The sequence below is a fragment of the Rosa chinensis genome, chromosome 3 (genome assembly GCF_002994745.2).
Source record: "Rosa chinensis cultivar Old Blush chromosome 3, RchiOBHm-V2, whole genome shotgun sequence".
Lineage (NCBI taxonomy): Eukaryota > Viridiplantae > Streptophyta > Magnoliopsida > Rosales > Rosaceae > Rosa > Rosa chinensis.
The window spans coordinates 12,620,149-12,632,747 of record NC_037090.1 but is presented as its reverse complement, the minus strand read 5'-3'; the positions used below and the strand labels follow the sequence as shown (position 1 = coordinate 12,632,747).

The 12,599-nt window shown below is 38.5% G+C and overlaps 1 protein-coding gene and 1 long non-coding RNA gene across 2 annotated transcripts; one reads left to right on the top strand and one right to left on the bottom strand.

Annotated features, from left to right (window-relative positions):
• The first annotated feature begins 5,517 nt into the window (after positions 1 to 5,517).
• LOC112195126 lies at positions 5,518 to 9,343 on the top strand. Its single transcript, XR_002934358.2, has 5 exons — positions 5,518 to 5,683; positions 5,780 to 5,920; positions 7,741 to 7,790; positions 8,423 to 8,573; positions 9,069 to 9,343. It is a non-coding gene; the product is annotated as an uncharacterized LOC112195126 (long non-coding RNA).
• Positions 9,344 to 9,649: 306 nt separating this feature from the next.
• On the bottom strand, positions 9,650 to 12,291 carry LOC112195124 (L-type lectin-domain containing receptor kinase IV.1). The gene is made up of 2 exons (XM_024335482.2): positions 10,952 to 12,291; positions 9,650 to 10,505 (listed from the first exon to the last, which is right to left on the bottom strand). Exons 1-2 carry the CDS (start codon positions 12,181 to 12,183, stop codon positions 9,716 to 9,718), a joined length of 2,022 nt encoding a protein of 673 aa, XP_024191250.1. The 5' UTR covers positions 12,184 to 12,291; the 3' UTR covers positions 9,650 to 9,715.
• Between the last annotated feature and the right edge of the window lie 308 nt (positions 12,292 to 12,599).

The window sequence follows — 12,599 nt, the reverse complement described above, 5'->3', positions numbered from 1 at the left end:
TAAATTAATTCATGGTCGAGGACCAGCTCATTCTTGTCGCCAAATGGCACAATTATTAATGTCACTGAAGCTCTCTATGCTCCTAGGGCCGGAAGAACCCTATTGAGCTTTAAAGATATAAGAGCCAATGGTTTCCATGTGGAAACACATTGTGAGAATGGACAAGAGTTCCTTTGCATCACATTTAATGACTACGGACATAAAAGAGTCTTAGAGAAACTTATGTGTCGTTCTAGTGGGTTGCATGCAACCAGTATTCGAATCATTGAATCCAATCATGTTATGAGAGATAATTTATGGGATTCCAACATTTATAGGCTTTGGCATGACCGCTTAGGACATCCAGGTCGTGATATGATGATCCGTATATTAAAGACTTCACACGGACATCCATTCTTCAAAACGAAAAGAAGTAAAAATCGGATTTTGGATCAACAAGGAGCCACTGCGCCTCATGGTGTTGTCCCCCTACATGATCAGCCTTCACAGGCCAGTGCCGTCGTCCCCTTGCTACCCAAGAGTGGCTTTAACGCCACCTATGCTCCCATGAATCCAAATTCTACTTCTAAAGCTCATTGTGACTTAATGGTTCAACTAAAATCCTCATTGGTTGTTTCTAAAGCACATCATTCGTTCTGCAAAGCCTGCTCTTTAGCAAAATTAGGATCGAGATCATCCTATGCAAAAGACACTAAAGAAAATATACCATTCTTGCAACGAATCTAAGGTGATATTTGTGAACCTATTCAACCACCTTGTGGACCATTTAGATATTTTATGGTGTTGGTTGATGCATCGACACGCTAGTCACATGTCATGCTTTTGTCTACTAGGAAAGCTGCATTTGCTAAACTCCTAGCACAAATTATGAAGTTAAGAGCTTACCACCCTGATCATCCTATTAAGTCTATAAGACTAGACAATACTGGGGAGTTTACATCAAAAACTTTTGATGATTATTGCATGTCCATTGGGATTGAAGTTGAACATCCAATTCCTCATGTTCACACCCAAATGGTCTTGCAAAAGCCGCCATTAAACGAGTACAAATGGTTGCTAGAGCATTGGTTATGCGCACCAATCTCCCTATTTCTGCTTGGGGCTATGCAATATTGCATGCAGCTGTGCTTATTCATTTGAGGCCCACTGCCACTCAACCCTTTTCTGCATCCCAGATGGTGACTAGGTATGAGCCTGATGTCTCACACTTACACATATTTGGGTGTGCAGTTTATGTGTCAATTGCGCCGCCACATCGCACCAAAATGGGTCCTCAAAGACGATTAGACATTTATGTTGGATATAATTCTCCAACCCTTGATAGGCGATCTCTTTAACGCTAGATTTGCTGATTGTCACTTTGATGAGACAGTCTTCCCATCGTTAAGGGAAGATAAGAACATAAATGTTCACAGGAACGACAAGAATTGTTGTGGTCTGTCCCCACTTTGTCTCATCTTGATCCCCGAACCGCACAGTCCGAAATTGAAGTGCATAGAATTATCGATCTTTAGAACGTAGCAAAATCGATGCCTGATGCGTTTTCTGATATCGCTAAAGTGACGAGATTACACATACCTGCTGCAAACGCGCCTGCAAGGATTGATGTCCCTAAAATTAGAGGACATGACGCCATCTCAAGGAAAACTGAGCATGGCACTAATGTCCCCTATATGGGTGATGCAGTGGCTAAGGCCATGGCTCCTGCCAGGAAGTGTGGGAGGCCCAAAGGTTCGATGGATTCTCGCCTAAGAAAGAAAGCGAGTTTGGCACAAAACAATCCATTAATCATCGATGTAAATAATCCATCTCATGAGAATATTCTGGATTATGGATATATCCAAGAGACATCATTGGGAGATGCTCCAAATGTCAGAACCAATTCCAGAGAATAGGGAGATCTCCATGAATTACACTAGTGTACATGAGATGATGGATAGAAATTATATTGCTATTGATAATGCATTTGCATATCATGTTGCGAAAGGAATTATAGAATATGATGATATCGAACCTCGCTCTGTCGAAGAATGTCAATGAAGAGCGGATTGGCCTAAATGGAAATATGTGATCCAGACTGAATTAGATTCAGTAGCAAAGATACAGGTATTTGGGCCTATAATGCAGACACCCCCAAATACAAAACATGTTGGCCATAAATGGGTATTTATTAGAAAGCGTAATGAGAAAAATGAGGTGGTTAGATATAAAGCCCGCCTCGTGGCGCAATGTTTTTCACAATGCCCTGGAATCGACTACGAGGAGACATATTCTCCCGTAATAGACGTTATAAAGTTTCATTACCTTGTCAGTTTGATAGTTTCCGAAAAACTTGACATGCAGCTTATGGATGTGGTTACAGCATATCTCTATGGGGATCTAGATTCAGATATATATATATATATATATATATATATATAAAGGTTCCAGATGGACTTCAATTACCCAAATCAAGTGGCTCTAAACCACGGAGCGCGTTTTCAATAAGATTAAAACGCTCACTATATGGATTAAAACAATTCAGACGGATGTGGTATAACCATCTAAGTGACTACTTGGTTGGGAAGGGATATATTAACAATGAAATATGCCCATGCGTGTTTATTAAAAGAACAAGTTCCGGATTTGCAATTGTAGCAGTTTATGTCAATGTCATGAACCTAATTGGAACTCTAGATGAGTTCAAGGAAACTGCTAAATACTTGAAATCCGAATTTAAGATGAAACATCTTGGGAAAACATGGTTTTGTCTCGGTTTAGAACTCGAGCATCGTAGTGATGAGATTTTGATCCATCAGTCGACATATACTCAGAAAATTCTAAGGCGCTTTAATGAAGATAAAATAAAGCCAGTGAGTACTCCCATAATTAGTAGTAGTCTTGAGCCCCGAAAATATCCATTTCATCCAAAGGATGAGGACGAAGAATTATTAGAGGCTGAAGTGTCGTATCTAAGTGCAATAGGTGCATTTAGCTCAATGCACAAGACCAGACATCTCATTCGCAGTGAATTTGTTAGCTCGACATAGTTCTGCGCCAACACGCTGCCATTGGATTGGTGTAAGGACAATCTTTCGATACCTAAAAGGTATGATTGATATTGGCCTATTTTATCCCTACAGAGAGAAGAGGAATGACGGAAAATTGGGATCGGACCCCAAAAGGCAAGATGCCGCTGCCCATAGCATGATTCCGGCCATGCCACCACCGCCGTCCAAGGTGGCCGACGTCCTCCTCTTCCCCTCATCAAAATGACAATGATGTTTTGCTGGGTTTTGCTGATGCAGGGTACCTCTCTAACCCTCACAAATGTCGCTCACAAACGGGTTATGTCTTTACCATGGGAAGCACTGCGATATCTTTGAGGTCTATAAAATAGACCTTTGTTGCTACTTCCTCAAATCATGCAGAGATTATAGCTTTACATGAAGCCGTACGCGAATGCATATGGCTAAGGTCTGTAATTAGACATATTCGAGGAAGTTGTGGTTTGAAGTCTACCACGGATGAATTCACATGCATTTATGAGGATAATGCAACTTGTATTGAGCAAATGAAGTTAGGTTTCATCAAAGGCGACAACACCAAACATATATCGCCTAAGTTCTTTTATAATTAGCAACAACAATCACTTTGAAAGATTGAAGTAAATCAAATCCGATCAGTGGATAATATAGCGGACTTATTCACTAAGTCGTTACCCAAATCCACATTCGAGAAACATGTGAAGAGCATCGGATTGATAATGTTATCCAAACTCCCACGATTATAGCATTCAGGGGGAGATATCGACATTAGGAGGAGTTATGATGTCTATGTACATGTTCAATCTCGAAGAGTGAAGGACGTGTTGCACTCTTTTTCTCTTTCTCGAGTTTGTTTTTGTCCCACAGGGTTTTTCACTCAGGCAAGGTTTTTAAGGATGAAACGTCACCACCAAGTTTGAGAGGCACAAGGGGGAGTGTTGAAGGAAATAGACTTATGTGTACCTAATCAAACTAGGATTAGTTCGCTGATTGTAATAGGAGAGAATGTTTTTGAATTCCTAGTCCTATTCGGAATAGTTTTCCTTGTACCATTAGAACATGTACTTTGTAATCCTTATATATAGAGTTCATATTCTCAATAATGATATACACAATTCTCTCATCAATCTCTCTTGATTCTCTTTTCCTTAAACATAATCATCATTAATAAAACCAATGCAAAATGCACCAAGGCAAAAACTCCAGCTAGGCACTCGTAGTGAAACCTTTATCAGTTGCATACTTGCATTACAAAATGGGACATCAAAGAGACCGGTTTTGGTGTCAAAACAGTACTAGCATAAACATAAACATACTATATACATCCTACTTTATATATAGATGATGTCATACATGAAAGGGGAGGGACTGGTTAAGTTACCATGGATTTGGTGCAAACCAAACACAAGGACAGTAAAATTTGACAGCCGAATGAACATTTGAAAAAGCAAGAGGTTGGATGCTCCTACTACCCAAGGAAAACACCCCACATTCATGCCTACTGGAGTACGGTTGCAAAGCAGGAGGCATGAACGCAAAATAGATGCAGTTTCTTTCAAGATTCTTATTATGATCATGGGAATGAAGATCACTAAGACCCCCACTAGTGCTGCTGGAACAGATAAACTCTCTGCTCTTTGAGCTGAGATACAATATCCGATCACCAAGGTCTATAAGCTCCTCCGTTCTCATAGTCCACACCGATTCCGTTATCGATATTAACCGCCACATCATCCACAGTCATGGAGCCAGGTAACAGATGATTAAACTAAACTTGACACCGAGATTGAACATTTTCAGTAGCAGGTTGCAAGCAGCAAACACAACAAATTTGGTTTAAGAGAGAGCTTGAACAGAGTGATATTCTGAACAAGGAGTATGATGATATCATTGATGCGGATGCAGGCAGCAAAGAAAACCAAAATTAGTTAGCTAGGATTCATAAACTCATAAAGGAGTATAAAGTTAGCTGAATATACATTAGTTATGATATGGGGGTTTATATAGGTTTATTAGCCAGATATGAGTTAGCTACAATACAAATTAGGAAACTCCTAATGTGATGAACACTTTCGCAAGAACAGATTACAAGCATTCCAACTTCAGAAAGGCATACAAATTAGGGAAATAGACACTGACCAAATAGTCCAGATTTCAGCAAACAGTAGCGCTTTTCTGTGAAATTCGGCGGGAAAGAAAGACGGTGGTGATACATGAATGTTGAGAAGGTGCGGCGGAGATTTTCAATTGGTTTCCCATTTACTTATAAAAGGCCATAAGAAATAATAAACTTTCAGAGGTGTATACATATGCTAGTATGGCTTTTGATTCCAAGTTTTTGAACGAATTTTCTAAATATACGAAAGACAAACTAACTGTTCACACCTGTTCATCGAGGCCGGAAAGGACGGTGCTGTCCTCATTTTATCTTTTTTTTTGCCTTACTCCCTTCATTGGGGGTCGAAAGGTCGGTTTTGCCCTTGCTTTGCACCCACAAGCGCATAAACAGATGGATCAGCAGTCTTACGGTAATACTCTTCTGACTCTGCAACTCTGATCGTCGATCTTCGACAGCCCATCAGCCTTCTCTCCGTCGATACCGCGAATGTGTAGTTTCAATTTCATCCGAGTAATCCTCGCTTTGCTTCCGTCTCCAGGTTCCTCTCTCTCTCTCTCTAACTATATCCATGCAGCCCCAGAGCCCCTTAACCAATCACACATACAAATAAAATTTGATCTCGAATTGATTGCAGAGTTTTCACTCATATTCAGTCTGAAGAAGATCTCAAGTCCTTGTTTGCGTCCTTGGCTGCTCAGCCACACAGCGACGGCCAATTCATCTATCCTTCGGTTTTTTCACGTCAATTGCTTTACTTCCTTTCCTTTTGTTCTGGGTATGTTTAATTTGATCGGTTTCATTGATTTCTGAGCTGAGTTGACAGAGAGTGGGGGTTGATTGGTTCGATTAGGTTTTTCTGAGGAATTTGTATTTGATTGATTGCAGATAGAGGTTCTTCTCTTCTTCTTTTCTGTGTTGCAAGTGTAGTAGCTATCTCTGTCTTTGAAGTAGATGTTGTGCTTGAAACACATCTTTTCTTTTCAAGTTACACAAGTCAACTTGAACATGAGCTGTATAATTTGAGAATTTAAATGGACATCACACTCTCGAGTTTATGCGGAACATTTTCCATAGTTTGAACTTGATAAATGAAATCTGCAGTAAATGTCTGTGTTTGGTTATTTGCATTTTTAGTGGAATTAAAAATTTAAGCATAACATACAGCTAACATTACCATTGCCATATGCTAGGAATTTAAAATAGATGAAGAAGAAGGAAAAAAAAAAAAAAAAGGAAAGAAACGGGTCTGTACACTAGACTGGATTGCAACCTTTTTGCTGGGCCACTGTTTTTTATTTCTGAGCTTTGGTTGTTGATCAAGAGGGCGAACGGTGTTATTTGGTGTGAGCTTGAGAAATCTGTGACTCTCGTGTTATTAGAACCAGTGAGAACTTGATTGCAATCAAGGATATATGTAGATGGACTTGAATATTAAAATTTCAATTGTTTTCTGTAGCGTAGTTGAACTTGGATGGCTTTTCTGGGTTGTTGTTTTTATTGGATTGCAGTATTTAGAGGAGCTAAAAATTTCACCTTTTTGTCGAGTTTCTAATTCCTTTCATTGCTTGATAACCTATGTCTATAAGCTTTTTGTTTGTTTTATTTGAATCGGAAGAGATTTTAAAACCGATGAGATTGTCTGTGGCCCAAAGATGATACTGCTCAAAATTGCAAAGTTTGAGCGTTTCTCAGTAATGGATTTGTCAAATTGTATATAAATGTGTGACTTGATCGATTTGAGATTCTTAATGGCAGGTCCCTCTATGTATTTTGGTTTGAGATAACATGACAATTCACTTCTGCTTCCTTCTAATTGGTTTGAGATAACATGTCTAATCACTTCTGCTTCCTTTTAATTGGTTTGAGATAATGCAGTGAGTCATTTAGCTGGTATTCCTTGAGCTGCAACTTTTGAATTGTCATAAACATTAATTGGAGGAATTGGTTTGGGTTTGTTTTCGGGTGTTATTTAATGAAAGCCAATTAAGAAACCAGCCTTATGACAAATTTAGATCGACTATTTTTGTATTTTGCATTATTTACTATACAACTAAGTTTAGACAATTAAGTCTTCTGAATTTTGATCAAATACGACTAAATGGATCAAATATATTTAAAATTTTGATATATTTGTTAGTTTATGATCATTACAGAACCCCCAAGATATTGTTTTCTTCGTTTTTTCAATATAACAGTATGTGTTCTTTAACGGAAAGTACATATAACTTTTAGTTACTAATATTCAGAACTGAGAAACTTAGTCTTTTATTACTGCCGATTCAAAATTTAATGTAGTAACAGCAATATGCAGACTATTTAAAACTATTGACTATGAGCATATTTATAAACTTGCCAAATGTTTATGATAAAATTCTTTTCTGTGATGAATTTAATCTATAATGTGGACAATCATTTACTTTTCTAAGGTGTTAGCCTATTTTGAAACTGCATTATAATGCATATTCACTTACTATATGTCTAAAAGTGTTCTGTATCAGTTTATCACTATTATATGCCAAATGAGTTCATTGCTGTTTTCTTTTTTATATTTAGTTTATGCATAACTAACTGATAAATTTACTGTTTGTATATCAGCTATACTTGAACCATTGAATCAACTTTTGTCATCAGAGGTGATCAACTTGGTAAGTCTCTTGCCTTTTCAATTCGTATGTGAACTGATTATTTAGTTGTAACACGTTTCATCAAAAACATTGATCGAGCTTATAGACATGTTCATATTCAAGAGCACCTCTTTGGTCAAAATTGTAGACATGTTCACATTGGTCGTGTTACCTGTTTTGAAACATTGTCTCCAACATTCTTTTTGTTATGGTCTTCAATTAATTGAATTACTTAGTGAATCCGTTATAGAGTCTTTAGGAATGTAAATCTGGTCTCATTATTTAGCCAACAATGTTTAAACATTAAACATTAGAGATCAGGTCTCATAGAGTCTGTAATTATTCATGATCAATCATTCCATTTATGCTTTGATTTTTTTTGTACACTATAAATTCATATAAGCTCTCATTATAGACATAGAAGAATCAATAGGATATTCTGCATACCTCTTTGCAATCATCACTTAGCTCTTTGTATCAAACTTCTGTTCATTGTTTAGCATCTACTCTTCCCTTTTAATCTTGGTCACAAAGAACTTGGGGCCAGCAAGAGTAATTCCTTTTGAATTTTTTCCCCCAGTTTTTTGTGATTCACTGAAGCTTTAGATAGTTGGTTTTTGTGGATTTGTGGTTTAATCACAGATTCTTTTCAGGTGTTCAAATTTGCAGTTTATCGATTTCCTAAGTTTTAGGCTTTCTTCTTTAGCATTGTTTTGATCGTTCATTTGTCAAGGAGAGTTTCAAATTGGATTGGGGTTTGCAGAAGCCTCAAGGTTTCACCGATTGCTTTTCAGCTTGAACCAGGTAATTAAAACATTTGTTTCTATGTCATTCGCTTTGCAGTTGGCATTGCATTTATACAGTTGCCTCTTTGTTTCATTTCAGCAAGCTTGGTTGAAACGGTAGGTTAATCACTTGCAGTTTATAAGTATATGACCTGTTTTAGCATATGCCCAGTTCATTTTTTTGCATTTAATTGCTTAAAATTGAAGTCTTCGATCCTTCTGAGCCTGTTTGAAGTTTTCAGTTGGTGGTGTCAATTGGGTTTTGGTGATTGTTTTTTTTTTTTTTGGGTACTTTATTGTATCTGGCTTGATGTGGGTTTGAATGTTGATATGGAAAATGGCTTCCTTTTGATCATTTGTGAGCTACTGTAGTTGTATTTTTAATGGAAAATTGCTTATTGTGTGATTTGTGATTCTGGGTTTTGGTTAGAATTGATTCAAAGTTGAAACTCAACTGTGGATTTTGCAGAATTGGTTAATATTTAATATCTTAGACATGTTGTTCCTTTTGCAGGTAACTAATAGTTTGGATCAACTCCAACTACAATTGGAGCAACCACTTTTTTACACGTACTCCAGTTACACTGGCTTAGAACTAAACCTTTTGTAAAGCTACAACTGAAGCAGCTAAACCTGTTGTACAACTAGCATTTCTGAACCAACCTCAGTAGCAACTTTGTTAACCTATTTTACTGACACACTTTCGTCACGTTAACTTTTTGTATAAAAAATCTTTCACTCTTTTCAATAGAGCGAGTATTATAATATGAAAGCTTGCAAGTTTTATAATATGAATGCTTGATGAACTTGAGTGAAATCCGCTGTCTTGCTTCTACACTGCAATTAATTCTTCCTTCATACAATTTGACAATGCCAACAAATCAAGTTGATAAAATACCAAATTTATTTCCTGCTCAGTTCTTAAAAATTTAATATCTAATTTCATCAATTAAATTTTCAACTTCCACAACTTTCAGGCTAAATGTCATGGAAGAATCAAATTGCAATCAATACTCCTGCCTCTCCAACAGTTTAACCATACTCTGTACGTGCTCAATTATATTCTTCTCCACAAAGAAACGCTACAAGCTCTACAAGATACTCGACAACGGCATAACTCCTGCAGCGCAATTTTTCCTCGTATATACTAATTGCTTGGAATCAACGACCACCTGAAAGTAATGCCGACTCTGCAATATATGATGAATGCGAGGACCCCTTGCCTAAGGAAGACTGATACGACATAGCATAGTCATCAAAACCTTCACGGTGTCCAACCGCTAAGCCACTAGAAGAAAGCCCGAGAAGTGACACTTCCGGCAAAGCAAGATCACCAGCCAAGTACTGAACGACTTGTCGCATGCTTGGCCTTGCCGCTGGCTCCGAATGAGAGCACAAAAGCCCAAGCTTCAACACCAACTCCAATTCCTCGGCTACAAAATCCGTACCAAACCTTTGATCTCTTGCCTCAAGGATGTTACTTCTATTCCAACAAGAAAATACCCAATCAAGCAAAATCTCAGCTTCTGGACCTTGTCTCTCAATAGGCCTTTTTCCGCAAGCAACTTCGAGCAAAAATGCCCCAAAAGCAAACACGTCGGTGCTCGTGGTGGCCCAACCTGTTCTTGTGTGCTCTGGGGCTAGGTACCCTAGTGTTCCAACTATATGAGTTGTTTGAGGGTCTGTTCCATGGTCGTATAATCTTGCAAGCCCGAAATCTCCTAGCTTTCCATTCAATTCCCCATCTACCAACACATTACTGGCCTTCACATCCCTATGAATCACAACCTGTTCCCATTCTTCATGAAGATAGAACAGCCCTGAAGCCACACCTTTGATGACTTTAAACCTCTGGCTCCAATTAAGGGTCACCTCAGGTTGATCATAGAGGTACTTGTCCAAGCTTCCATTAGGCATGTAGTCATAGACCAAAAGCAGCTCCCCTTTTCGCCTGCAAGCAAGGCATTAAACATCCGTGTTAAACGAAATATCTGTATACAAACGCGTATTGTGTCTCAAATTGTTTAAACTGTTGAGAAATGAGCTAACAGTATATATCAAATTAACACTTTATCATTTACAGCCAAAATTCGCAAATGGACAGAAAAACATGTCAAAATATACATAATTTGACTACATGAGAGATGTGAAAACTCCGTACTTTATGCAAGTAAGATTGTGATAACATGTTAAGCAATCTTTGTACTCCAAAACTTGAAGATTTTAGAGAATAAGTAAACAATATATATCATTGCCATTTAACACTGGAGTTTAACATCAGAAATATAAATATCAACAGAGTTGTATCAAAAAAAAAAAATTAATAAAATGTGCTGGAGTAAAACAGAGAACTAGAGAAATTTGGTGAATATATTGATCAAAATTTGAAGACCATACCTGCAATATCCCAACAGTTGTACTAAATTCCGGTGACGAAGCCGGCCAATACTAACAATTTCTGCTACAAATTCCTTCATCCCCTGTCTTGATTCATGTGATACCCTCTTCACTGCAATCTCAACTTCAGAGGAGGGTAATAAACCTCTATAAACTTTACCAAATCCCCCAGTTCCCAAAAGCTCCTTTTCCCTAAACCCTTTGGTGGCTATATACAGTTCTTTGTACTTAAACCTCTGAGGACCATACTCTAGCTCCCAATCTTCAAGCACTTCTGCAAACTTCCTCTTCCTTCTTATGACATAAAGCACACCAGAAACCACTAGCAAAACCAAACTCACTGAAATCAGAGGCACACCAAAGGTGAAAAGCATGGACCTCTTTTTACCTGCAATGCTGGGCAACTTGGGAAGTTTGGAAGTTATAAGGTCTTGAGCTTGGCCATTCATCCTAAAGCTCCAACCCACTACATAATGGGAGGTGGGCACTGAACCAGTTGCAGAGGAAAAACCAACATACATGGTTTTGTTGAGAATTGGGGAAAGGTCATATTTCAAAGACAAAAGTGGAGTTGGGGATTTAGTTGCAACACCAATTGGAGCCATAGTGACTTCTATTTGCTTCTTGGTACCATCATATTCAACCCAAACTCGCATTTCTTTACCACTGTTAAGAGTCAGGTTCTTGAACTGACCATCAAATAAACCAGCTGGAGCAGCTCTGACAGAGTGCAAGCCATTGATGTCGATTCCAACATGGTTGTCATTGATGTCACTGAATTGCGGAGTCTGGATCGTGTCAAGCTCGACAGCAAAAACATGATTGGTGAAATTCCCATTGTTAAACTCGTTCAACAGGCCCAAGTAATTGCTCGGCAGAGCTCCGTGGAGGCTTCTCGTCGGAGCAATGACAAAGGCCATTCCATGGCCGCTGAGAGTAGTGTACTTTGATCGGATGGCAAAGACAAAGATGGTGGAGAAGGAGAAAGCGGTGTCGTTCTCTGAGTTCTTGAAGGTTACTGGGTTAGGGTAGAAGGCGTGGCCACTTTCCTGTTTGGCGTCGTTTGTAAGCTTTAAGAGACCTTTCGGTGTGATCTCTGCTATGCCGTCTAGACTGAGATTAAGACCAGAACGGCCATCGAAACCATCATTGTAGATGAAATTGAGGTCTTGGGCTTCTGCTGCTACCAGACTTACTAGTAGTACTAGTCGAACAGAAAGCTTGACAAACATGGCTGGCTAAGTTTCTGGACCTTCCTTCTTGGGTATTTATGGATCTAATTAAACCCGCCAAAAAATAAGGAAAATCAAAGGCATCTTGCCGATATCTGGGAAGAGTATATTGGAATTATTTGGATCATCATTTTTAGAATGTGTTAAAGATGTCCGGGGTTTTTCATGGAGAAGGTCTGAGATATAGACGATCCAGCGCCCACTATCGTACATAAAGGGAAATTATGACATGGTTCCGGACCATGATATACCATGATATATGTTGGTGGTCTGAATTGATGTTATTGACTTATATGACTTGCAGTTATTTCTGATTGAGCTCTTACTTTAATTTTTGTTCACCCCTTGCATGCTCTCCACCAAATTGGAGTTATATTATTAGCTTAGACCACCACATAGCAGTGTCACGTGGTACT

Coding starts and splice junctions, on each gene's coding strand:
- LOC112195124 (XM_024335482.2), bottom strand. CDS start 12,183: ATGTTTGTCAAGCTTTCTGTTCGACTAGTACTACTAGTAAGTCTGGTA. Junction 10,506..10,951: donor CAACTGTTGGGATATTGCAG/GTATGGTCTTCA, acceptor CCTTGCTTGCAG/GCGAAAAGGGGAGCTGCTTT.